The following is a 27,212-nucleotide window of genomic DNA, read 5'->3' on the forward strand; positions in this document are numbered from 1 at the left end:
TTCTAGAGGAATAGAATGCAAGAGAGAGGTCACGTTAATTTATATAAAGCCACACTTGGAGGTACTATGTGCAGTTCTGGTCTCCATACTACAAAGGGGATACTGAAGCATTGGGGCAAGTGCAGATAACATTTACAGGAATGTTACAGAGGATGCAACTATCAAGGAAGATTAAGTAGGCTGGGGGTCTTCCTTGAAAAGAAACCAAAGTGGAGACCTGATAGGAGGTCTTTAAATTTATGAAGGGGTTCAATAGGGTGAATGTGGAGAAACTGTTTCCACTTGTGTTGAGTGATGAGAATGTGGACTCTCAGACACGAGTGGTTGAAGCAGATAGCATTGACATATTGAGGAGCCTTGATGCATACATGAGGGAAGGGAATATAGAGGGATACAGATGAGAAGAGGTAATTGAGTGGAAGGAAGCTCGTGGGGAGTATAAACACTGATATAGACCAGATGGGTTGAATGGCCTGTTTCTGTGCTGTAGATTCCATGTCAGTTTCACAATTTCAGTAGAGATTAGAGTTGCATTTCACACATTTTGTCACACAAAAACCAGAACGTTAACCCAGAATGTGAGGGCATCTCCACAATTAATTTGATGCTGGATTAATGTTTAGCAATAAAAATATGCAAGATGCAATCACAGCAGTCCGGAACAATCTTGGTTGCATGATTACAATTGAAGTACAGAAATTTGTAGTTCTCCTTAAGTAATTAATTGAATTAAGCTCCACTTGCATATTGCAACAAGTTGCTCTCTACAGTAGCTCTGCCAGTTATAAACGTGGAGATAAGAAACCAAAAATATCACCCTCACTTCAATGATCTTCTTGATCCCCTCCATACTGTGCAACCTTGGATGTCCTACATGGCCCTTAGCTCAGCTTCAAACCCCACATTCTAACCACCTATTCTGATCTCTGCAACATCGCCGGTCTCTACCCGAACCTCATTCCCCACCTCCGGACTCCATCACTACAATGCCCTCTTTACCGGCCCCCAAGTTACATCTTACCCACCTCCCTCCACCACATTGGGCCTGACTCGGCCTCACGCTTGAATATTCTTCCTAAATTCCTCGGTCACTATCTTCTGCTTTTCCTTCAAAAGCTGCCTCAAAACATACTGCTTTGACCCTGCCTTTAGTCACCAGCGTAACTCCCAAAGCTCAGTATCCAGTTATTTTCAAATCTATGAAGCGCTTTGGGACATTTTGTTACAGTAAGGTGCATGGTTCAGCTACTCACTAGATAAACTCATTGAGCCAACAGCAAAGGCTCATATTAATATTATTCCAAGAGTTATGAAATATTAAAACTATTTCATTGACTGCATATGCTAGAATAATGGAAGGTTAACACATCAAAATACTTCCTAGTTAGCTAATGCAAAATTAGCTTCTAAGTGGTACGAAGTTCTGAGACATGACTGAAATAATACAACTGGACTCTGATTTTGCTGAAAATTCTACTTTTAACTTGAATGTCATTTTGTGCACATCAAATTGCCTATTTAATCCCTCTAATAAATATTTTAAATGACTTTTCCTAAAGTAACAGATTTACCTACATAAACATCATGTACATCCGCAGAGATCTGGCATATATTCCAAAGAACTTTACACAAATTCAATCAGGTTTCCCCCCCCAACCCCCAACTATGGCATCAACTTCAATTTCCTCAATAAATCTTCCTTCAGAAATCTCAACAAATTACAACACAAAAATATACATGTATGGTTGCCTTCACCTCCATCGCGTCATTTCTGTGCTTCTGTCACCATCTCCGCCCAGTGCAGCAGGTTCAAGTACATGTTACACAAGACTTTCACCTCCACAAATTTACATCTGTGCCAAGTCCTTCTCCAGTAATTCTTCCCTAACTTCTTCCCTTTACCACCGCGCCCCCCCCCCACCCCACTTCAGCTCACTTAAGGTTTTTTTCAGCATATAATCACATGGATCCATAAAATTTTACTCACATCCAAGAAAAATTGTCCACCCATCAAACGTCAGCTCTGTCAGTGAGCCAAGACATTCTTGGCAGCATGACATAACTTGCAGGTAATGCCAGTAACAAAGAGAAACCTTCAAACATGATAACCAACACCAGGATCCAGCTATTCGCTGAACCCCAACCCACCAGATTCCAATCGTTTCCCACATTTCATGGTACATGAATCACACCCCCTGCCCCCATAATCTCCTTTCCCCACCACAAGGTCTGTTCACTACATCTAGTGTGTATTTATTCTTCGCATTCAAGCATTATCCCATTCCATAGTATCTTACCAAAACTGCTAAGATGCTGTGAACCAGCAGCAGAATTGTATACTACCAGATTCTGTAGCCCAGCAAATCTTCACTTCTTCATAACCATCCAGCCAATAAATCGACCCTGGCTCAATGCAGGGTATAAAAGATATGCCAGGAGCAGCACCAAACATACCTTAGAATAAGGTATGAAGCTAGTGAAGATACTACACCTGTATGCTGGACACCATAGGTAGCAGGTTATAGGCAGAGCTAAGCAGTCCCACAACCAAAAAAGAGCAAAGCTCTGACAACCAAACAATTAACAGGAGGAGAAGGTGGATCCATGAAGATCTCCATCCCCATGCTGGAGCCCGACATGTGAGCGCAAGAGACAAGGTTTAAGTGTTTCCAAGCGTCTTCAGCCCAAAGTGCCAAAGTGGCCTCCACCATCATAGTGCCAGTGTTCACAGTCAATTTTAATCACGTCACGTTCCAGTACAGCATTTTATACCAATATCTATCCGACAATGTGAAACATTGCCCAGGTATGTCCTATTCATACAAATAAACATGATAAATCTAAGCCAGCCAATTAACTTTCCATCAGTCTCCTTCCAATCATCAAGTAAAATGATGGTAGGAGTCCCCAACAGTGGCATCGAGCAACACCTATTCACCAATAACCTGCTCACTGAAACTCAGTTCGGGTTCCACCAGAATCACTCAGCTCTGTACCTTATCACAGCTTTGATCCAGACTTGGATGCAAGAGTTGAATGCTAGAGGAGGAACGAGATTAACTGCCCTCGACAGCATTTGACTGCCAAAGAGCCCTAGCGAAACGGAGATCAATAGTGAACAAAGAAAAATTTAGGAACAGGAGGAGGTCATTTAGCCCTCGAGCCTGTTCTGCCATTCAATGAGAGCATCGCTAATCGGTGACCTAATTCGATCCACCTGCCTTGGCTCCGTATCCCTTAATACACTTGGCTTACAAAAATAATCGATCGCAGATTTAAAATTATTAATTATCTTTGCAATTAAACTTTTTTTTAAATTTAATGGCAATGTCAATGTATATTCTGTTCAATTGTAGAGGATTTTAAAGTTTTATTATTCCAAGTGCAGAGAATACCATAGTAACTGTATTATGAGTTGTTTCTCACTTGTCTCAAGCTGACTGGTGCTGTTTGAACTCAAATGACCTGACCGAGTTATATAGCTATTAAGAATAGTTTGCTTAAATATAATAATGCCACCTGCTCCAATTCAGCAACCATTATACAGAAAATTAGTTGAATTTTGCAGAAATCTCACATTTAGTGTACAAATTACAAACTTTCTGTACAGCTGCTGAACCAAGTCCATTTAAACTATTTAAAAAAATCACAGTACTGAGGTAAAACTTTAGTGAGCCTAGTTATATTGAGGGATGAGACATCGTAAATGAATATAGCTGCCAGCCAATATTGTGAGCCTAACTCAGAAACCAATTTTATACACCAATGTATTTTGTTATAACAACAAAAAATGCTGGAAAAACTCAGCAGGCCAGACAACATCTGTGGAGAAAGAAACAGGGTCAACGTTTCGGGTCGAAACCCTTCTTCAGAACTGAGAAAAAAGCAGGAAATGAAACAGATTAAAAGGCCAGTTTGGGGGCTGGGAAATGGGGGAGGGGATGAAAGAACAAAAAAGGGAAGGTCTGAGAGGTGAAGAGACATTAAGAGATATTCAAGACGAGATGGTAAAGAAACAAAAGATGGCTCTAGATGAAGTCTGAAATGCACTGGCAGAGAGACAGCTGCCATGTGGGAGAGAAAAAAAAAGGAAAAGACACAAACCAAAGGTGTGGATAAAAAATATAATAGGGGCCGAGGTTATGATCTGAAATTGTTGAACTCGATATTGAGTCCGGAAGGCTGTAAAGTGCCTAATCGGAAGACGAGGTGCTGTTCCTCGAGCTTACTCTGAGCTTCCGTGGAACAATGCAAGAGCCCGAGGACGGTGAGGTCTAAGTGGGAATGGAGCAGTGAATTGAAATGACGGGCGACCGGAAGCTCGGGGTCACCCTTACAGACTGAACGGAGGTGTTCAGCAAAGTGGTCACCCAATCTGCGTTTGGTCTCTCCAATGTAGAGGAGACATCGTGAGCAGCGAATACAGTATACTAGATTGCAAGAAGTACAAGTAAATCGCTGTTTCACCTGGAAAGGGTGTTTGGGGCTCTGGACAGTGGGAAGGGGGGAGGTATAAGGGCAGGTGTTGCATCTCCTGCGCTTGCACGGGAAGGTGCCGGACGAAGGGGAAGCGGTGCTGGGGGTGATAGAGGAGTGGACTAGGGTGTCTCGGAGGGAGCGGTCCCTACGGAATGCTGAAAGGGGAGGGGGAAGATGAGTTTGGTGGTGGGATCACATTGGAGGTGGCGGAAAATGATCCATTGAATGTGGAGGCTGGTGGGGTGAAAGGTGAGGACAAGGGGAACCCTATCGTGGTTCCGGGAGGGAGGGGCAGGGGTGAGGGCAGAAGTGCGGGAAATAGAACGGACACGGTCAAGGGCCGTGTCAACCACGGTAGAGGGGAATCCTTGGTTGAGGGGAAAAGGAAGACATGTCGGAAGCACTGGTGTGGAAGGTGGCATCGTCTGAACAGATGTGGCGGAGACGGAGAAACTGGGAGAATGGAATAGAGTCCTTACAGGAGGCGGGGTGGGAGGAAGGGTAGTCCAGGTAGCTGTGGGAGTCAGCGGGCTTGTAGTGAATGTTGGTCAATAACCTATAGTTTACAACTCTGAGGACATAACTGAAGCCAACAGTATTTCCTTAATTTTGTAGAATTTAAGTCAGTAGGGCAAAATTCATAAAGCAACAGAACACATAGCAAAGACAGACCAAATGTATTCCAAAACTTCAAAATGTCAACTTCCTTAAAATCACTCCAAATAATGTTTATCTCAACTATTTCAAAACAAAAACAGCTATTCACTCACTTGCTTTTCCGCATGATCAGCAGGCCAACCTTGAACATGTTTAATAAGATTTTCATTGAAGTGCGCTGCTAGTGTCGGCGTCAATGAACACGAGGAACGTGCAGACGTGGTTGATGGTACTGAAGATGCACTGCTACTTGCGATGTGATTTGGACTTGGCGATGGACTTCTCTGGTTGCTGTAAAAGTTTAAATAGTTAGGTTTCACACAAATTTTATGGACCTTTCAAAAATGCATTTGACGGTATTAAAATAAGAAAACAGTTCCCTTGGAGCCAAGGACTTCAATTTGCAGCTGCTAAACTTTCATTCTTAATTTGTCAATTGAAGGAAGTGTGATTTTTTTTTCTTTTAAAAAGGTTACTTTACAGCAATAGAAGTGAACGGAATTTGCTTCCGACAGTAAGTATTTCACATTTTGAAAGTTGCGGGAGAATACAAGTTGAATATTAGATGTCAGCCGTAGCTTAGTAGCAGCACTCTTGCCTTTGAATCACAAGGTCATGGGTTCAAGTCCCACTTCAGGGATTTGAGCACAGTGATAGTACTGCACTTTGGAGGAGCCATCTTTCTGATGAGACATTAAACCAAGGTCCCATCTGCCCTCTCAGGTGGATGTGAAAGATCCCATGGCACTATTTCTAAAAGTTCTGCCAGGTGCCCTGGCCAATATTTTTCCTTCAACCAACACCTAAAAACAGATTACCTCATCATTATCATATTGCTGGTTGTGGGACTTCGCTGTGCGCAAATTGACTGCTGTGTTTCCTACATTATAAAAGTGATTACACTTCATAAGTGATTAATTGGCTGTAAAGCGCTTTGGGATGTCCTGAAAGACACTAGAAGTCTCTCTTTCTTTCTTTCTCATAAGCTATATTACAAGGTGAAGATTTAGTTCATATATATTATATATTATCATGTCTTCAGGACAAATAACATGAACCTGCATACATGAATTTTCATTTAAAAAAGCTGTTGCTTAGTCTCATTTCCTCAGTGATTCCATCCCCACTCCCACCCCTTTTTAATAAACTACTTACAGTATCTGGTTCTCTTTCCCCAACTGCTGTATTAATCATTTTAAATCTTTTTACAAGAAGTCTCAGTTTCTGTTCATGCTTGTCTTTACAAACCCCCAACTGCTACTGCACTGCCATCCTCTAGGGGCAAATGCCAATAGAGTATTCTCCCAATTGCTCCTGTACTCAAACTTTGGGTATAGCACTGCTTTTTCAGACCTGTATTAACCCCTCCTTCATCTGCACGTACTACACTTCACAATCATAAAAAATGCATTTCATATTTAGAAAATGTTAGTCCCAAACACTGGCATAAAAATCAGAAGAATTAATAAGGAACATTTAATGCAAAGGGAACACATGCTAGATAACCAACAGTTTGAAGCTACTTAATGTTCATTTTGCAGTAAAATATTGCTCATCATTAACCCTCAATGTGAATAAACAGATCAAAATTCTTAAAACTGGTTAATGGGTTCCTAAGGCACTGAACAATTGTGGTGCTGTAAATGCTATCCTGGCTGAGATTACTTAATTAAGCACAGACCAGCACTCAAAACTGGGGCCTTCTGGTTCAGTACCACACCAGGCAGTGTATTTAGCCACTATGTTGTCTTTTCTCAAAACTGACCGTAGTTTGTGAGCATGTTCTGTTACTATTGAGGTCATTGTAGTTAAGGGGCTGAATATTTTGACTAATCCACTGAAGACATAGGAAAATTGCAATTAAAACAAAAATACTATTGTTTTAGGCTTTCAGTACTGCTATTCAATGCCATTATCGTTGCATAAAGAAAATATGATCAGCCGATATAAGAACTAAATTAATATCACCAATATTAAAAAGAAAAACTGATGGGTTATTTATTCGTGAAGTCTGAATTAATGCACCATCATGGTACCACCCACCCCAAGTATATCAGACAGGACAGCGCATCTACAATCTCCTCTATCCTGCAGGAACCTGGTACATTGCTCAGGTCAGTGTACGAACTTTGACCATCAATGGGGACACTAGACTCTAGATCCCATTTAAAATGCTCATGATAGTACATAACCCTTCATCCTACACTAAAATGTAGTGCTTGCTGACAGTTTCTATGAACCAAATATTCAACAATTTTATTTCCATTCAACACACATATACCTCCAGCTTCATTGCTAGAGATGTGAAACTGCTTAGGAACTGGGTAGAGCTAGAATTTTAAAAAAATAACTTGCATTTATATAGGGCCTTTAACAGTAAAACGTCCCAAGACGCTTCACAGGTGCGTAATCAGACAAAATCGGACACCGAGCCACATAAGGAGATATTAGGACAGATGACTAAATACTTGGTCAAAGAGGTAGGTTTTAAGGAACGTCTTAAGAGGAGAGGCGGAGAGGTTATGGAGGTAATTCCAGAGCTTAGGGCCTTGGCAGCTGAAAGCACAGCGGTCAATGGTGGAGCGATTAAAATAGGGGATGCGCAAGAGACCAGAATGGGAGGAGCGCAGAGATCTGAGGGTTGTAGGGCTGAAGAAGGTTACAGAGATAGGGAGGGACGAGGCCATGGAGGGATTTGAAAACAAGGATGAGAATTTTAAAATGGAGGCGTTGCTGGGCCAGGAGGCAATGTAGGTTAGCAGAGTTTAGGATGAGCTGAAGTTTATGGAGGGTGGAAGATGGGAGGCTGGCCATGGGAGTGTTGGAATAGTCAAGTCTAGAGGTAACAAAAGCATGGATGAGGGTTTCAGCAGATGAACTGAGGCAGGGGCAGTGTCATGCGATGTTAGAGGTGGAAGTAGGCAGTCTTGATGATGGCGCAGATATGTGGTCGGAAGCTCATCTCGGGGTCAAATAAGACACCAAGGTTGTGAAAGTCGACAGGTTTGCAGAAGTCCCAACAACAGAGTAGTGACATCAGCCTTCCACTCATGCAGCACATAAATTCTTCATGTCTTAAGTAAATTCTGGCAGGTGTGGCATGTTGCCATGAGGGCATCTGTATTGATAACAAACAAGGGACAAGTGTGACCGAAGTGGCTTTTGGTAAAATGTGCATTCAGATTTCTTTGTTCCAAAAAGAGGCCAACAAAAACCAACAGGAAGCAACAAAAATTAAGGGTTAAAATTTTTCAAATGCAAGGAACAACAAACTGGGACTCCACTCGAGAATATGCCCTTTTATACCTAAAGGGAAGATGGGAGATCTCAGCCTCACAGACATTCCAATAACTTAAAAAGAAACTTGTGCTTTTATTGTGAACAGCCCAGCTTGTTCCCTCGGTATTTGAAAGATGCCGAGAAACATTTTAGATTGTGTGTTTATTCTACACAAAGAAACAAAGATGGACAGATATTTAAATAGGTTGGAAATATTAATCCTATTGCACATGGGTACCTACATTACAGTGACTACACTTCAAAATTAGTTAATTGGCTGAAAAACTCTTTGGGTTGTCCCAAGATCATGAAAGGCACTATGTAAATGCAAGTTTAACTTTTTATCTAGAATAAAAGTCCTGGATTGAAGTTTGCTATTGATGAATAAAGCACCCTCTGAGCATTCTGGGAATAGGCAACAGCAACGCTGGACGCTAGTTTCTTGCAATATATTATCAAATATCTTCCAACATGTGGATCATAGAATTTCAGAGAACGTGAAATGAAATAAACTTGGGCTGCATACTAATTCAGAGGATGTAAGCACCAGCACCCCAAAAGATCACATTAGAATTTGTCATCTGTTTGTAAAATCAATGAGTAGCCCACAACAGTGATGTGTGACTAGACACATGGGTACCACAGAATGCAAGAGTTCAACGACTTGCATTTATTCAGCACCTTTAGCATTCAAAATGTCCCAAGCCGCTTGACAAAATGAATAAGGGAAACAATGGAAACATTGGCCAGCAGAAGATGGGTTTTGAGGATGTTTCAAATAAACAGAGTAGATCGGCAGAGTGGTTCATGGAGGGAACTGCTAAGAGTAGGGTCAGGGCAACTGAAAGCTTTGCCGCCAATGGTGGCGTGACGAGAGAGATGCGCAGCAGGCCAAAGTCAGAGAACCAAAGTGTGCGTGAGGGGCTAAATGGCTGGAGGAAATTGCAGTGGTAGGAAGGTGCAGGCTATGGCGAGATTTCAAGACGAGGTCAAGGATTTTCAATTGGATGCATTGGGGATAGAATCATTTAATGACCGTGCCTGTGGCGACTCTTTGAAAGAGCTATCCAATTAGTTCCAATCGCCTGCTCTTTCCCCGTAGCCCTGCAGTTTTCCCTTTTCCAGGAAATCCGCAGAAACTGATGTTTTCCGCCCCAGGGTATCACAAGAAATAGGTGAGGAAATTGCAGATCGATTAGTCATAATTTTCCAAAGTTCTCTAGATTCAGGAATTGCATCTTTCGGATTGAAAAACTGCAAATGTCACTCCATTATTTGAGTAGAGACAATTTAGATCAGTGAGGCCAAGAGTGAACAGAGCGTAGTGTAGGACAGGATGTAGGTGGTCGTGTTTTGGACAAGCTGGATTTTGTGGAGGGTGGACAATAGGAGGGCAGTGAGCAGAGCACTGTAGCAGTCAATTCTGGATGTGACAAAAGCATAGGTAAGAGTTTTGGATGTGATAAGGAGGGGGCTGTGGTAGGCAATGTGCAGTGGAAGCAAGTGGGCTTGGCAATGGGGTATAAAGTTCAGAGGCAAATTATTTTCTTCAGCCTAAACGAGTGAGAGTGACGGCATCGTTGGCAAGAGAGAGCACTCAAAATGAAACACAGTCATTGTCCAACACAACAAAGACAACAATGAATTGGTTGCCATGCTTGACTACACAAAAGCTTCATTATAGCAGCAGTAAGCTGAGGTTACAGTAATGAACTTGATGCTGCTTCAGGAACTGAGAAATTTGGCTACAAGGAAGCAGAACTCAAGGTATTTTCAGTCAAGTCAAATAATTTACAGTGCAGCACTCAAATCATCAAATTACATCATGTCCTTCAGATGCTGTAGCAGAGGAGGGGGAGTAGAGATATTGGTTAGGATAAAAATAGAAAGGAGGTACTAAATAGGTTGGCATCACTCATAGTTAAGTCACCCGATCCAGATGGGATGCGTCCTAGATTACTAACGTGGAGATAGAAGAAGCTCTGACCACAATCTTTCAATCCTCCTTGGATTTGGGAGTGGTGCCAGAGGACTGGAAAATTGCAAATCGTACACCCCTGTTCAAAAAAGGAGGGATAAGCCTGGAAACTACAGGCCAATCTGTCTAATGCCAGCAGTGGGAAAACTACCAGAGACCATCGTCAAAGACAAAATTAATTCTCACTTGGCGAAGCATGGGTTAATAAGGGACAGCCATCGTGGATTTTTTAAAAGGCAAATCTTGTCTGACCAACCTGAAAGAGTTATCTGATGAAGTAACAGAGAGGGTTGATGAAGGTAGTGCAGTAGATGTCCTTAGAGATAAAAATTTAAATAGTAATAGTTTGGAGTATAGCTTGGTCCTCAGCAATGGCTTTTGACCACTTGGCAAAACTGGTAAGTACATAATTAAAAAAGTAAATTGAAGCTTTGTGATGCAATTCACGGAAACACAATGACTCTTTCCATTGTTTGATTTCTCATGGGAGTCGAAGGTTAAAATGTTTTACTTTTTTTTTAAACTCTCGGGATCTGGGCCACGCTAACAAAGTTGCATTTATTGCCTTCTGTAGGTGCCCCAATAATGTGGTGGGTCTTTGAACTACTGCAGTACTTGGGGTGATGCTGCTCCCATGATGGTATTAAGTGGGGAATTCTAAGATTTTGACTCAGCGACTATGAAGGAACAGCAATACGTTTCCAAGTCAGAATAGTATTCAATTTAGGCAGGGTGGGGGGGGGGGGGGGGGGTTACGCGGGAACTTGCAGGCAAATGAGTTTCCATGACTGTTTTTCTTGATCTTGATGGTACAGGTTGCGGGCTGAAAGGTGCTATCGAAGTAAGCTTGGCGAGTTGCTGCAGTACATTCTGTAGATAGTACATACTGCAGTCACAGTGCAACAGTGATGGAGGGAGTGGATTGGCAGGGGTGTCAAGTCAAGTGGACTGCTCTGTATCAAAGAACAAAAACTTAACATTTCTATAAATGTCCCAAAATGCTTCATAGTCAATGCAGTACTTTTGAAGTGTAATCACTGTTGCAATATTGGATCCAAATGGTGTGGAGCTTCTTCAAATGTTATTGCAGTACTCGTCCAGGTGAGTGGGGAGTATTCAATCACATTCCTGGCTTGAGCCTTTAGATCATGGAGAATCTTTTAGGGGTCAGAAGGTGAGCCACTTGTCAGAGTACTCAGCTTTTGCCCTTCTCTTGTTGCTACACGTCCAGTAAAGCTTCTCGTCAATGGTGACTGCTTCCTCCCACCCCCAGGAAGTAGATATTGGGGGGCTGGGGGGTGCGGGGAGACAGACTCCGTGGTGGTGGTACGACAGAAGGTCAGCAAGAGGTAGTTGGGCTGTTTTTGTTAGAGATGGTCATTACATGGCACTTAAGTGGTATTAATAACTTCCACCTCCAAGTCTGGATTTTGCCAGGTCTTGCTGTAGGTGGATATGAACTGTTTCATTATTGGAGGAGGTGTGAATATAGTTAAAGACCAGAATAGTCAGTGAACAGTCCCACTCCGCCTCAATGTCCACGACAATTACTGTCATCTCCTTCAGTCTGTGTCAATGTTTGCATCAAGGATACAATGAGGTCTGGAGCAGAGCGATACCGGCAGAACCAAAACGAAGGCCTCTATTTTAACTCAGCTGCGGGCTATTGGCGGGTTCCCCGAGTTTCGTGTTTCCCACACGAATCTAAATGGGTGCGGGAGATTGATGCAATTTTAACTCAATTGGCCAATTGATTTCCAACGTGTGGGAAGCCTTTGCAAATGGGTTTTTCATGACTGAAAGTCCCCTCCGATGACATCATCATTGCCGCTGCATTTACGGTCCACAGCAAGCCTTGCTTCTTCTGCAGACTGCCATGCTTTCTCCATTTGATGGTACAGGAACCTGCAGGAACAATGGCCAGCGGGAGGCCAAGCGTAGCTCCTAAGTTTGACGAGGCAGCACTACAGGCATTGGTGGATGGGGCTAGGGCCCACAGGGAGGTCCTGTTCCCTTCATCAGGGAGGAAGAGGCCTCCCAGTCAGACCAAGGCTGTGTGGATACAGGTGGCTGGGGAAGTCAACTCCTTGGGGGGGTCACACAGCGCACCTGGATGCAGTGCAGGAAAAGATTCCATGACCTTCAACGCACTGGAAAAGTAAGTATGAAGTTCCCATTACCCTCAATCTGATCCCCATTGCCGTTCCTCATCAGCACTCAGCTTTAGCAATCTCTTCCTCCACATCCCACTTGACACTCACATCCATGCACCCTTACCCATTCTCTCTCTCTCTCTCTATGCTCACAATCACATAACTATTCCACCATGCAATCCTCTCACCCCCCATCACTCTGATGCTTTGAACACAACTGACAACACACAGGGAGGGCCCTTGGTCTTGCAACCTCACTCCATCTTTGTCTCCTTCTAAGTATCTATGCTATGCAATCTCTACACTCACTCCTTCATTCTCACTCAAACTCCACTTGTCTCCCTCATTGCAGGAAAAGAGAGCTCACAATAAAAGGCAAAGAGCCAGGACAGGAGGAGGCCCACCATCATTAGCCCAGCTCACCCCCTGGGAGGAAGCCGTCCTGGAAATTGTCGGGGTTGAAAAAGATGCGCATGTTGGGGACGGACAGACAGACGGGTGCATCACAGCAAGCTGGTGACAGAATAGTTTTCCATCTCTCTCATTGACATTGCATGAGTCGCTGATAATGATTCTGAAGCTATGACAGATGGACTTATGATCATCTGCAATATGCAATGTGCATGTAACCTTGACCTCACATCTCTAACTCTTTACTCCCCCACAGGACCATCGAGAGACCCCGTCCCCACTGTCCAGGAGGAAGAGCCTGAGCTTCCAGACTCCTCAGAGGAAGCTGCAACCTCTGAGGGCGCAGCGTCAGCAGAAATAAGCGCACCCAGCACCAGCGCAGACACACCCCCCCCGGTGGGACCTTCGGGACATAGAGTAGTGTTGTCACCTGGTGTATCACAGCTCACAAGTGAGCATCAGCAGACTGTGGAGACAGGGACAGCAGTGGAGAGTCCTCGTCGGAGGGCGTAGGACTCTGCCAGCTCAGCTGCGTGTCGACCCTCTGCCTCCATCCAGAAGATCAGAGGTGATGGAACTCCATGCACAGATGCAGGAGTCTCTGGCAGGTTTTGTCTCTAGGGTTGCTGCGAGTGTGGAGCGAATGGAGGAGTCCATAGCGAACATGAGCAGAGCCTTTGTGGAGTCATTGGCGCATGAACGCATCAACACAGAAAGGATGGAGGATGGCTACCTATGTGGAAATGATTGCTGCCTCCGTGGTAAGGCTGGCTACGGTAGAGGAGAGGAGGGCTACGGCCATGGAGGAGGTTAGTCGCCAGGGTATAGAAAACATGGTGAGTGTTCAGAATAGAATGACATCTCTTGAGGAGCGATGGGCATCTACTGAACATAGAAACCAGACCTTCATGGAAGTCCTTCTGAGTAGGACTGCCATTGCAGATACGGGTCCCCATGGCCCCCCTGATGTGCAGCAAGGTGCTCTCCAACCACCTGCAGGCGCGGAGGGGGAGCTGACCCATGAGAGGAAGGTTGGTGGCAGACCTCAAGGAAGTGGGGGTTCCTCTCCAGGCGCTCACACTTCCATGCCACTGCAGAGCCCTTGGTCAGAGCCCCACCGGAGTCCACACCCAACTGAGATAGATGTCTCAACCCCTGCACAGCCGCAGGAGCAGCAGACTGTTGGCGAGCCCTCGCCACCCCAGAGGACGCCCGCCAAAGGTGTCGAGACAGGTGCAGCAGGAAAGTGAGCAAGGGGCCTCCACATCTGCTGAAGCCACAGGGGAACCACGACGTAGGAGCACGCATAAGAGGAAAATAAAGCACAAGTAGTCACAAGAGTCGTCACTTGGGTGAAATTTAATGTATTGTTAAAAAAAAGCCATCAGATAAATTCTGTCAATAAAAAGTCTGATGGCTACTGCTGTATTTGTGGCGTGTGTCATTTCGCGAATGGGACTTTCACATTGAGGGCTTAGGATTACTTGCAATTGTCAGTATGCTGGACAAATAGCTAGGAATCCGTAGGGTCTTGGCCATTGTCGATGCTCAGATAAAAAGCTGCGAGGCAAAAGTGCTCGATTGGCTAGGCTAAGCAAATCTGGCCAGGTAGAGTGCGTTCCTTGCATCCCGGGCAGCAATGTTCTCGCGTAATGCTGCCGCTGGTTGATGGGCTTCTGCAGGATGCTCGTTTTCGCCCTCCTCATCCTCATCTGAGGAGGGTATGTGAGGAGCCACTTGGTCCTCAGGAATCTGCAAGCCACGATGCTGTGCCATATGTTGTGGAGTGCACAGCAAACCACGACAATTCTGGAGACTCTGGCTGCTGAGGACTGCAGGGCTCCACTTGATCTATCCAGGCATCCGAAGCGCATCTTCAGCAAGCCGATGGTTTGCTCGATTATGGATCTGGTGGAAATGTGGCTGGAGTTGTAGCGCTCCTCAGCTTCGTTGGCTGCCCTCCTCAACAGCGTCATTAGCCAAGTCCTCAGGGGATAGCCCTGGTCTCCAAGTAGCCATCCGTGAAGTTGGCCTGGCGGCCTGAATAGCGGAGGCACACTAGACTGGCGCAGTATGAAGGCGCCAGGGCAACTGCCAGGGTACTTGGCACAAACATGCAAAATCTCCTTCTTGTGGTCACACACCAGCTGAACGTTAAGGGAGTGGAAGCCCTAGTGGTTGACAAAAATACCGGGATTGCGATGGGGTGCCCTAATGTGTGCAGTCAATGACGCCCTGCACCCTTGGAAAGTCTGCCAGATGAGCTAATCCAACCGCTCGCGCCGTCACATTTGCGCGATCCCTGGTGAAATGGATGTGATTGTGCGCGAGGACAAAGAGGGCATCGGTTACCTGCGTGATGCAAGTGTGTGCGGCTGACTGGGAGATGCCGCTGATGATCCCTGGAATGAACCAGAGGCAAAAAAGTTGAGTGCGGTGGTGACTTTGATGGCCACTGGTAAGGAGTGTCCGTCCACCTGGTCCTCTGGGCAGCAGGTCTTGCTGTATCATTGCGCAGATGTCAGTCACTACCTGTCGCGAAAGTCGGAGCTGCCTTTGGCACTGCTGCTCAGACACGTTGATGTAGCTGACCCGGTGTCTGTCGACCCTGTTTGGGTGGTATCTCCTGCGCCGACGGGCTTCCAGGCGCTGGCCCCTTCTGCCTCAGGTGGGTGAGCAGCAGCCGGTCGCTCCTGCTGCTGCTGTGCCTGGTGCTCGAGCTCCTCTAATGCCAAGAAGGGAAGGAGAAAAATGGCTCCCATGCTTCTGGCATATGCCTCTGCTGAGGAAGCGCTGAGTGAGGGTGGCGAGAGGAGTTTCGCAGGAGTTCACACTGGAGATGTGCGTGAGGCTCCAACCTTCCACAGATGTGGTTAAGCCTGGTAAAAGTTGCCCCAGGCCTGAAACCACAAAGTCCTGCCACCTGCAAATGATGACTGATCAAATCTCCTCTTTAATGGTTGACCTGCAGCTGATAGTCAGCAAGCCAATAGTGCTCATGCCAGGTTTCACAGGCGTGATCCCCACCAGGCGTGTTTTACGTGGGAAAAGGGTTAAAAATGCAAGGGCCTGTTAAAATGGCATTATAAAGGCCAATTATTGCTGATTAAGGGCCTTAAAGAAAAGTCCCGCCTGTTGGAGGCAGGACTGATTCGGGACCATCACACACGCCTGGGTTAAAATGGCTCGGGGTCAGGAACCAGGCCGGGGGGTCCCGCCCGCCAGTTTTAGCGATTTTAACCCCCCACACGCCTCAAAGCCCGCCTCATGTCTCAGTTAAAATCGACCCCCAAGTGTCAGCGAGAGCAGGTTGTTGGTGAGGAAATGCCACTTGCGACTATTGATGACTCCTTCCATTACTTTGCTGATGATTGGAAGGAAACCGACAGAGCAGTAATTCGCTAGAATTGATTTGTCCTACTTTTTGTGGGACAGACCTGGGCAATTCAATTCAATTCAATTTTATTTGCCATATGTAACCAGTACAAGTACAATTACAATGGAATGCTTACTCCCCGTAGGGACACGTCAGCTATTCATACAGCGCCGTGTTCAGAAAGTCAATACAATGGCTTCCAGTGGCAGTAGGAGCACGATGTCCCTCAGCCGCTCCGTCCTCCTCGTCACCGCGGCCTCCTCCTCACTGTTGCCGGCTCCAACTGGCGGCCTGCTTCTCCCGCTCACGATCCGACCTCTGGCCGCCATGCCCGGCTCCCCTCCTCCCAATCGGACTGCGAGCTTCCCTCTATGGAGCTGCCAGCTGACGTGCTGCAGCGGGTCGTCGTGGCTGCTGCTGCTGTTCGTTGCACTGCGCTGCCTCCACCTGACTCGCCGAACACAGTCGGGATGTGAATGCTCTGGTCGCCGCGGCCTCCTCCTCACCATCGCCAGCTCCACGGTCCGAGGCCTGCAATCTTTCACAATGTCAGGTAAAAGCCAGTCTTTTCTGCACTAGAACAGCTTGGCATGGGGTTAGTTAGTTCTGCTGCATGGACCTTCAACACTACAATGAGTTTTTCCACATAGCTCTTTCGGCTGAGGGTACTGGCAAAACACTTCAGCCTGGTCTCTTGCATACAAATTCTGGGCTCAATCATAGTTAAACACAGGGATATTCTTGAAGCCTCCTCGTGTTAGTACCCGATTGTCTGCCACCATTCTCAATTGGATAAGGTAGGGCTAGAGCTTTGCTCTGATCTGGAGTTGTGGGACTGTATAGATCGGTCTATAACATGTTGCATTTAGTGTTCAGCTTGCAGATAGCTCCGTGTTATAGCATCACTGGATTGGATCCTCATTCTGAAGCATGCATGGTGCTGCTCTTGGCATGTCCTTCTACACTACCCACCTGAACTAGGGTTGATCTCCCAGCTTGATATAGCTAAGAAGGAGCAAGGGATCATGATGCTATAAAATTCTGCTGCTGATCCACAGCAACTTGAGGATTCCCAGTTTTGGGAGACTAAATTTGTCCCTAGTCTGTCCCACGTAATACAGTGTTGGTGCCACACTACACAATGGAGAGTGTCCTTAATGTGAAGACAAGGCTTAAACTTCACAAGGTCTATGTGGTGGTCACGAACAAATTCTACTGTGGACAGGCAAGTTGCTGAGGTCAAGTAGGTTACTCCCTCATCACTTGACACAGGCCCAGTCTGACAGCTTTACCCTTCAGGAATTGATCGGCAGCAGTGCTGTCAAACCATTCTTGGTGCTGGAGATTAAAGTTTACAAACCAGAGTACATTCTGTGGCCTTGCTTCCTACAGTACTTCCTCCAAGAAGTATTCAAGATGCAGGAATACTTAAATCATTAGTTGAGTATTGAGCGCAGGGATCCAGGAGAACTGCTGAGGAAAAATATCCTTTCAAAGTTGAGTCAGGCTGAAGTTTTGAAGTAAAAAAAACAGAAAACCATGAAGTTACTAAAAAACAGGAGAGTGCAATGGGTAAATTCTGAAAAACTTATTTTTTGATTTAAAAAAAAATTAAAAACCGTATACTGAACATGAAAAATTTCAGGTTACTAAAAAAAAAAGCCTTTTGCGTGATTCGAATGGTTCATCAACAAACCACGACAGTGAAATGTTGGCTCGTTTCCATCGGGTTTTTAAATTATAAATACAGACAGAAGTGTTCCCAAATCAAGAAAACAAGACAAGTTTCTGAAAAGAAAATGTGTTGTTGTTCCAGCTGCTGTGCACAATGAGAGAGAAAGAAAAGCATGAATGAATGCTGTCAGACCTAATTTATTCCATGCTGACTTTGAGATTTTGTACACTGAGGTTACAGTGCAGACGTGGGCCTAGGATTAAGTCAAACCATTACAGATATTAAAGGATTATTTTTTGCTCTGTAGATTTTTGCTCAAGAATACAGCCAAGGAAAAAACAGCTTCCACTCCCACTGATGCACTCACCATTTGATGGAGCACTCCAAATCTCTGAAAGAGATTGGTAAGCTCCTCGCATCATTTACCGAAATGGAACTTCCGCTTACAATTTGACTGCTTCAGTCAAATTCACACCCTTACATTTACCAGCAGATGGCAGCAAGCTGCATAATACAGTAATGCTTATCTTTACAAAGCAATACGACTGCCTGCTAGTATGTTCCAGTTGGAAGTCTATGTGCAATGCTCTGGTTCCGGCTTAAGAGAAACACTCAGGCAAAACATTGTATCCTACATGGAGTCATTTGGACAGACTTTGTCCCATTTACTCTAATTTAATATGTGCAGTTACCAGCATTGTTGTTCTTGATGACTTGTATTGTTACTGGCTATTAAATTCACTCGGTCCTCTGAACAGCTGTGTTTGAAGTTTTGAATGAAAGTTAAAGACCCAGAAATGTGGGTCTTCACACATGTATTTCCCACATTAAAAAGAATTCTAATCCCTTGTTTAACCATTGAAAATTTGCAGCGTCTCCAAAGAACACATACGTAAAAACACAATGAATGCCCTCAGGTTCTAGAATGCTCATATTTGAACTGTATGCAAAGTTTACATAACTCATCAGGTACATTATGTGGTTGACTCTTAACTGTCCTCTGATATGGCTGAGCAAGCCACTCAGTTGTGCCAAGGCTAAAGTATTCACAACCATCTTCAGCCAGAAGAGCACAGTTGATGATCCAGCTCGGCCTCCTCCCGAGGTCCCCATCATCACAGAAGCCAGTCTTTAGCCAATTCGATTCACTCCACGTGATATAAAGAAAGGCTGAGCACACTGGATACAGCAAAGGCTATGGGCCCCCAACAACTCGGCTGTCGTGCTGAAGAGTTGTGCTTAAGTACTAGCCACGCCTCTAGCCAAGCTGTTCTAGTACAGCTACAAATCTGGCATCTACCAGAGTGTGGAAAATTGCCCAGGTATGTGCTGTCATGGACTGAGATGGAGGAACATAGAAGATAGGAGCAGGAGTAGGCCATTCGGCCCCTCGAGCCTGCTCCGCCATTCAATGCGATCATGGCTGATCATCCAAACTCAGTACCCTGTCCCTGCCTTCTCCCCATATCCCTTGAGCCTTAAGAAATATATCTAATTCCTTCTTGAATATATTTAATGAATTGGCCTTAACTGCCTTCTGTGGTAGAGAATTCCACAGGTTCACCACTCTGGGTGAAGAAATTCCTCCTCATCTCTGTCCTAAATGGCTTACCCCTTAACCTTAGACTGTGACCCCTGGTTCTGGACTCCCCCGCCATCAGGAACATCCTTCCTGCATCTAGTCTGTCTAGTCCTGTTAGAATTTTATAAGTTTCAATGAGATCCCCTCTCATTCTTCTAAACTCTAATGAATATAAGCCGAATCGACCCAATCTCTCCTCATACGTCATTCCTGCCATCCCAGGTATCAGTCTGGTGAATCTTCGCTGCACTCCCTCCATAGCAAGAACATCCTTCCTCAGATAAGGTGACCAAAACTGCATACAATACTCAAGATGTGGTCTCACTAAGGCCCTGTACAACTGCAGCAAGACAACCTTGCTCCTGTACTCGAATCCTCTCGTTATGAAGGCCAACATACCATTTGCCTTCTGAACCGCCTGCTGCACCTGCATGTTTACCTTCAGCAACTGGTGCACAAGGACACCCAGGTCTCGTTGCACTTCCCCTTTTCCCAATCTATTGCCGTTCAGATAATAATCTGTCTTCCTGTTTCTGACACCAAAGTGGATAACCTCGCATTTATCCACATTATACTGCATCTGCCATACATCTGCCCAATCACCCAACCTGTCCAAATCATACTGGAGTTTCTCTGCATCCTCCTCACAGCACAAACGCCCACCCAGCTTTGTGACGTCTGCAAACTAGGAGATATTACATCTAGTTTCCTCGTCTAGATCATTAATATATATTGTGAATAGCTGGGGTCCTAGCACCGATCCCTGCGGTACTCCACTAGTCACTGCCTACCACTCGGAAAAAGAGCCGTTTATTCCAACTCTTTGCTTCCTGTCTGCCAACCAGTTCTCTATCCAAGTCAGTACCTTACCCCCAATCCCATGTGCTTTAACTTTGCACGCTAATCTCTTATGCGGGACCTTATCGAAAGCCTTCTGAAAGTCCAAATACACCACATCCACTGGTTTTCCTTTATCTATTTTACCAGTTACATCCTCAAAAAATTCCAGTAGATTAATGAAGCACGATTTACCTTTTGTAAATCCATGTTGACAAAGCAGCCCGTTTGATTGGCACCCCATCCACCACCACATTCACTCCCTCCATCACCGTCACACCTTGGCTGCAGTGTGCACCATCTACAAGATGCACTGCAGCAACTCGCCAAGGCTTCTTCCACCTAGAAGGACAAAGGTAGCAGGCACATGGGAACGCCACCACCTCCAAGTTCCCCTCCAAGTCACACACCCTCCCGACTTGGAAATACAGCTCCGTTCCTTCCTGTACAAAGCAAAAGGAGATGGTAATGGGACAAGTAAAGAAACAAAAGATAGGTCTAGAAGAAGTGTAAATGGGAATGGCAGAATCATCAACAGCTGCCTTCTGAGAAAATGGGGGCAGAGGTCTGAAATTGATGAACTCTATGTTTTGTTTCTTTACTTGTCCCATTACCACCTCCTTTTGCTTTGTACAATCATCCCTTTTGTCATTTAATCACTCCTGCCTTCCACCCTATCACAGACCTTCCCTTTTGTTCTTTCATCCCCTTCCCTTGCACTTGCTTAAAATCAGTTACATCTCTAACTTTTTCCAGTTCTGACGAAAGGTCATTGACCTGAAACGTTAACTCTCTTTCTCTCCGCAGATGCTGCCTGACCTGCTGAGTGCTTCTAGCATTTTCTGTTTTTATTTCAGATTTCCAGCATCCGCAATATTTTGCTTTTGTATTGGGGTAAATGTGTATTGTTTAGATTGGATGATTTGAAGTGCTGTAGCCCAAGGATCAATGTTGGGTCTAATTTAGTGCTTGGAATAAATATTTTATATATAATTTGGATTTGGGTATAGGAAGCACTATCTTGAAATTGGCTGATGACACAAAAATAGCTGGTTTGGCAAACAGTGAGAAGGACTATAAAAAGACACGCAGGTTCGCAGAATGGACAGACAAATGGAAGGTGCAAATTAAAATGGTTAATTGTGAGGTAATACATTTTGGAAAGCAAAACAAGAAACAGCGCCTTTAACACAGTAAAACTCCCCAAAGCACTTCACAGAACAAAATTTGACACCGAGCCACACATACATAAAATGACAAGTGACTAAAAGCTTGGTCAAAGAGGTAGGTTTTAAGGAGCGTCTTAAAGGGTGGAGAGATTTAGGAAGGCAAGTCCAGAGCTTGGGGTCTAGGCAGCTGAAAGCACGGCTACCAATGGTGCAGCGAAGAAAATTGGGTATGTGTAAGAGGCCAGGATTGGAGGAGCGCAGAAATCTGAGGTTACAGAGATAGGAAGGGGCGAGGCCATGGAGAAATTTGAAAATCAGGATGAGAATTTTAAAATCGAGGCATTAGCAGACCAGGAGCCAATGTTGGTCAGCTAGCCCAGGGGTGATGGATGAACAGGACTTGGTGTGAGTTAGGATATGGGCAGAGTTTTGAATAATTTTCCAGGGGTGCAAGACCTCAATGGAAAGGCGCTGAAAAGAGTACAAGGGTGCAGATATGTAATTCTCTAGATGCAAGTGCAGGTACAGAAAGCCAGAAAAAGGCCTACAGCATTTTAGGTTTTATAATAGGGGCAATGACAACTTTGCACAAAACATATAGCCAAAGTTAGAATACAGTGGACAGTTTGTGTGCCCCATTACAGATGAAAGTTATAGATATTGTATACCATAGATTCACCAAGATGATGCCAGGGATGGGAAACAAGGAGGCACAAGATGCCCAGTTCATTTCTGCTGTGAAAAAGGCTAAGGGGACATATAACGGCATTACCATCGCCAAATCCCCCACTATCAATATCCTGGGGGGTCACCATTGACCAGAAACTTAACTGGACCAGCCACATAAATACTGCGGCAACAAGAGCAGGTCAGAGGCTGGGTATTCTGCAGCGAGTGTCTCACTTCCTGACTCCCCAAAGCCTTTCCACCATCTATAAGGCTCAAGTCAGGAGTGTGATGGAATACTCTCCAGTTGCCTGGATGAGTGCAGCTCCAACAACACAAGAAGCTCGACACCATCCAAGAGCAGCCCGCTTGATTGGCACCCCATCCACCACCTTAAACATTCACTCCCTCCACCACCGGCGTACTGTGGCTGCAGTGTGCACCATCTAATAGATGCACTGCAGCAACTCGCCAAGGCTTCTCCGGCAGCAACTCCCAAACCCGCGACCTCTACCACCTAGAAGAACAAGGGCAGCAGGCACATGGGAACACCACCACCTCCAAGTCACATACCATCCTGACTTAGAAGTATATCGCCGATCCTTCATCATCACTGGGTCAAAATCTTGGAACTCCCTCCCTAACAGCACTATGGGAGCACCTTCACCACACGGACAGCAGCGGTTCACCACCACCTTCTCAAGGGCAACTAGGGATGGGCAATAAATGCTGGCCTTGCCAATGATGCCCACATTTCATGAACGAATAAAAAAAAGGTTTTTACAATTATGGAGAGTTTTAATAGAGTGAATAGGGAAAAACCATTCCCTCTGGTTCGGGAAGTCAGTGATGAAGGCAATCAATTAAAAGCGAAGACAGAGATCACAAGAAAGTTTTTCCACACAGGAGGGTACTGGAACACAATGTTTTTCACAGGGAGTGCTTGAGGCAGAGACGGTTACATCTTTTAAGTGAAAATAGGATAAATAGTTGAAAAAGGGTGAAGATACAGTGCTGCAAGAAGAGAGTGGGGCAGTGGGATTCCTTTTGGATTGCTCTAGCAAAGAGCCAACACAGAGTAAAAGAGACAAGATTGAAGTGCCTGCAAGTGCCTTCAGCCAAAAGTGATTCTCGCAGGTGATTCTACTGTCTCCACCATGATAGATACCAGGATCCAGCCAATTTGGTTCAATCCATAGGACATAAAAAAGCAGTGCAGTGGACACAGCATAGGTTTTTATCTTTGCGTCAGCTGTGACTCCAGCCACTGGGTTCTCCTTTGATTCCCTCACCGCCCCCACCCCACCTTCACTTCATTTTACTAGGCATCCTTGGTCTTGTACTCAGTCATAAGGTCTGGAGCCAGGTGAACCTGGCAGCACCCAAGCTGAGCATTGGCAAACAGGTCATCATAGAATAGTTACAGCAGTCGAGCCTGTGCCAGCTCTCTGCAAGAGCACTTCAGCTAGTCCCACTCCCTCACCTGTTCACCGTAGCCCTGCAAATTTTTTGGGTGGTTCAAAGGTTAAGAGGTAAATGGAGTGATGCGAGTAAATGATAGGAATGGGGATAGTGGCATGGTGACTGGGAGTGAAGGGGGAAGCACAAATAATTGGGAGAGGGGAGCTGCTGAAACATTTTGCCCACAACTATACCCCCAAATGCAATTCTTCAGTCATTGGTGTCTCCTTTCCCAGCCAATGCACCTTCCATCGAAAAGGAACGAAGAAATGATAAAGACAAGCTTAAAAGAGGACAGAGACGCCAGCACAAAAAGGAGAATCATAGAATGGTTACAGCACAGGAGGAGGCCATTTGGCGTGTCAGCTCTCTACAAGAGCACTTCAGCTAATCCCACTACCCTGCCCTCTCCCTGTAGCCTTGCAAAATTTTTTCCTACAGGTACTTATCCAATTTCCTTTTGAAAGCCACGATTGAATTTGCCTCCATCACCCTTTCAGCAGTGCATTCCAGATCATAACCACTCGGTGTGTACATTTTTTTTTCCTCCTGTCGCCTTTGGATCGTCTGCCAATCACCTTAAATCTGTGTCCTCTGGTTCTCGACCCTTCCGCCAACAGGAACAGTTTCTCTCTTTCTACTCGGTCTAGACACCTCATGATTTTGAACACCTCCATCAAATCTTCTCTGCCCCAAGAACAACCCCAGCTTCTCCAGTCCATCCATGTAACTGAAGTCCCTCATCCCTGGAACAATTTTTGATCATCTTTTCTGCACCCTCTCTTGTGCCTTCACATCCTTCCTAAAGTGCGGTGCCCAGAATTGGACACAATACTCCAGTTGTGGCCGAACCAGTCTTTTATAAAAAGTTTCATCATAACTTCCTAGCTTTTGTACTCTATGCCTCTATTTATAAAGCCCAGGATCCTTAATGCTTTTTAGCCACTTTTTCAACCTGCCCTGCTACCTTCAACGATTTGTGCGCAAATACCCCCAGGTCTCTCTGTTCCTGCACCCCGTTTAGAATTGCACCCTTTTGTTTATATTGCCTCCCCTTATTCTTCCTACCAAAATATATCACTTTGCAGTTTTCTGCGTTAAATTTCATCTGCCCATTCCACCAGTCCTCTTGAAGTCTATCACTATCCTCCTTACTGTTCACTATACTTCCAAGTTTTGTGTCATCTGCAAATTTTGAAATTGGGCCCTGTACACCCAACTCATCTATATATATATATAAAGCGGCTCTTCTGTCTGTCCCGATGTCTGTCTGTGTCTGTCTGTCCGCCTGGTCTCTATACGTTTGGAAGTTACAGAGCGTACCGACGCGCGCGTCGCCTCAAAAGAAAGCTTGCGATTCCGGACCGGTCATAGGCGTATTTACGTTTCGGCCGGACAAAAGTCCCGCCCGCGGTATCCCAAAAACGTTCAGCGTTCCGCTCATTAGCGACCGTGTGACATCGAGGTCTTCCTACAGTTGAGTGTCGAGTGACTCGACGATTGACCAATCCTACGCTTTGGTGACCTGACCGGTCGACCAATTGGTGCGTGTGTGGGCGGGCCTTATCCTTCTGAACCGAGGTGAGTGGCCACCATCTTGATTTTCCACGATTTTTCCCCCCACACTTTCTGTGTGTTAGGGAACTAAGGTAAATATTTCAATTATGTGTTAGGCAATGAATTAACAATTTATTTGAGTTTTATATTGTGTTTACCAACCCCCCCCCCTCCTCCTCCTCCCCCTCGCGCAGGGGGGACTCGGGGCCTGAAGCTGAAAAAATTTCTCTCTCTCTCTCTTTCTTCCCTCTCTCTCCTTCTCCTCTTCCCTCTCTCTCCTTCTCCTCTTCCCTCTCTGTCTCTCTGTCTCTCTCTACTTCCCCCTGTCAGGTGTCGCGGACGGAGCGCGGGCGCGCCGCCCAAAGTTTCCCGCTCGCTAACGGCCTTGCCCGCACTGACCGCGCATGCGCCGCCCGCACTGACCGCGCATGCGCCGCCCGCACTGACCGCGCATGCGCCGCCCGCACTGACCGCGCATGCGCCGCCCGCACTGACCGCGCATGCGCCGCCCGCACTGACCGCGCATGCGCCGCCCGCACTGACCGCGCAGGCGCCGCCCGCCCGCCCGCAGCGGCCGTCCATCAGCCGTGCGATACGCGGGGGACCTCAGCAACGGCACCGGACCTCAGGCGCTAGGCAGGGGGAGGGGCCGGAGAGAGTGGGGGAGGGAGAGTGGGGGAGGGAGAGTGGGGGAGGGAGAGTGGGGGAGAGTGGGGGAGGGAGAGTGGGGGAGGGAGAGTGGGGGAGGGAGAGTGGGGGAGGGAGAGTGGGGGAGGGAGAGTGGGGGAGGGAGAGTGGGGGAGGGAGAGTGGGGGAGGGAGAGTGGGGGAGGGAGAGTGGGGGAGGGAGAGTGGGGGAGGGAGAGTGGGGGAGGGAGAGTGGGGGAGGGAGAGTGGGGGAGGGAGAGTGGGGGAGGGGGAGAGAGAGGGGAGGGGGAGAGAGAGGGGAGGGGGAGAGAGAGGGGAGGGGGAGAGAGAGGGGAGGGGAGGGAGGGAGAGAGGGGAGGGAGGGAGAGAGGGGAATAGGACAGGGAGAGGACATGACAGGGAGAGGGGGGACACACAGGGGCAGGGAAACCAAACGCCCCAAAATTGCCCTCGCGCCCCAAAATTGCCCTCGCAACGCGGGGCTCGCTAGGCAGGGGGAGGGGCCGGAGAGAGGGACAGAGGGGAGTGGGGGAGCGGGAGACAGGGGAGGGGGAGAGGGGAGGGGAGGGAGGGAGAGAGGGGAGGGGAGGGGAGGGGAGGGGAGGGAGGGGAGGGGAGGGAGGGGAGGGGAGGGAGGGGAGGGGAGGGAGAGGGGGAGGGAGGGGAGGGGAGGGAGAGGGGGAGGGGAGGGAGGGATAGGACAGGGAGAGGACATGACAGGGAGAGGGGGGACACACAGGGGCAGGGAGACCAAACGCCCCAAAATTGCCCTCGCAACGCGGGGCTCCCCAGCTAGTTAATATATAATCAAGAAAAGCAGTGGTCCGAGTACCGATCCCTGGGGAACACCACTGTATACCTTCCCCCAGCCCGAAAAACAACCGTTCACCACTACTCTGTTTCCTGTCACTAAGCCAATTTCGCATCCATGCTGCCACTGTCCCTTTTATTCCATGGGCTTCAACTTTGCTGGCAAGCCTATTATGTGGCACTTTATCAAATGCCTTTTGGAAGTCCATGTACACTACATCAACTGCATTACCCCCATCAACCCTCTCTGTTACCTCATCAAAAAACTCAATCAAGTTAGTTAAACGCTATTTGCCTTTAACAAATCTGTGCTGGCTTCCCTTAATTAATCCACTCTTGTCCAAATTTTGTCCCAAATTATCGTTTCTAAAAGCTTCCCAACCACCGAGGGTAAGCTGACTGGCTATAGTTGCTGGGTTTATCCTTGCATCCTTTTTTGAACAACGGTGTAACATTTGCAATTCTCCAGTCATCT

The 27,212-nt window shown here is 46.4% G+C and overlaps 1 protein-coding gene across 5 annotated transcripts in view; it reads right to left on the minus strand.

The window, feature by feature from the left end:
• waca (WW domain containing adaptor with coiled-coil a) overlaps window positions 1–27,212 on the minus strand; it is a 109,821-nt gene that overhangs the window by 3,158 nt on the left and 79,451 nt on the right. For 3 of the 5 annotated variants that reach the window (XM_085987684.1, XM_085987682.1, XM_085987680.1), the window contains 2 exons: window positions 20,623–20,769; window positions 5,250–5,427 (listed from right to left, as the gene is read on the minus strand). In XM_085987684.1, the coding sequence (XP_085843810.1) occupies window positions 5,250–5,427; window positions 20,623–20,769 (325 nt within the window). The remainder of the gene's footprint in view (window positions 1–5,249; window positions 5,428–20,622; window positions 20,770–27,212) is intronic. The other 2 variants (XM_085987683.1, XM_085987681.1) reach the window with 1 other exon arrangement.

This window comes from Somniosus microcephalus, chromosome 5 (assembly GCF_052327205.1).
Source record: "Somniosus microcephalus isolate GS21.2 chromosome 5, FLI_Smic_1.0, whole genome shotgun sequence".
NCBI lineage: Eukaryota > Metazoa > Chordata > Chondrichthyes > Squaliformes > Somniosidae > Somniosus > Somniosus microcephalus.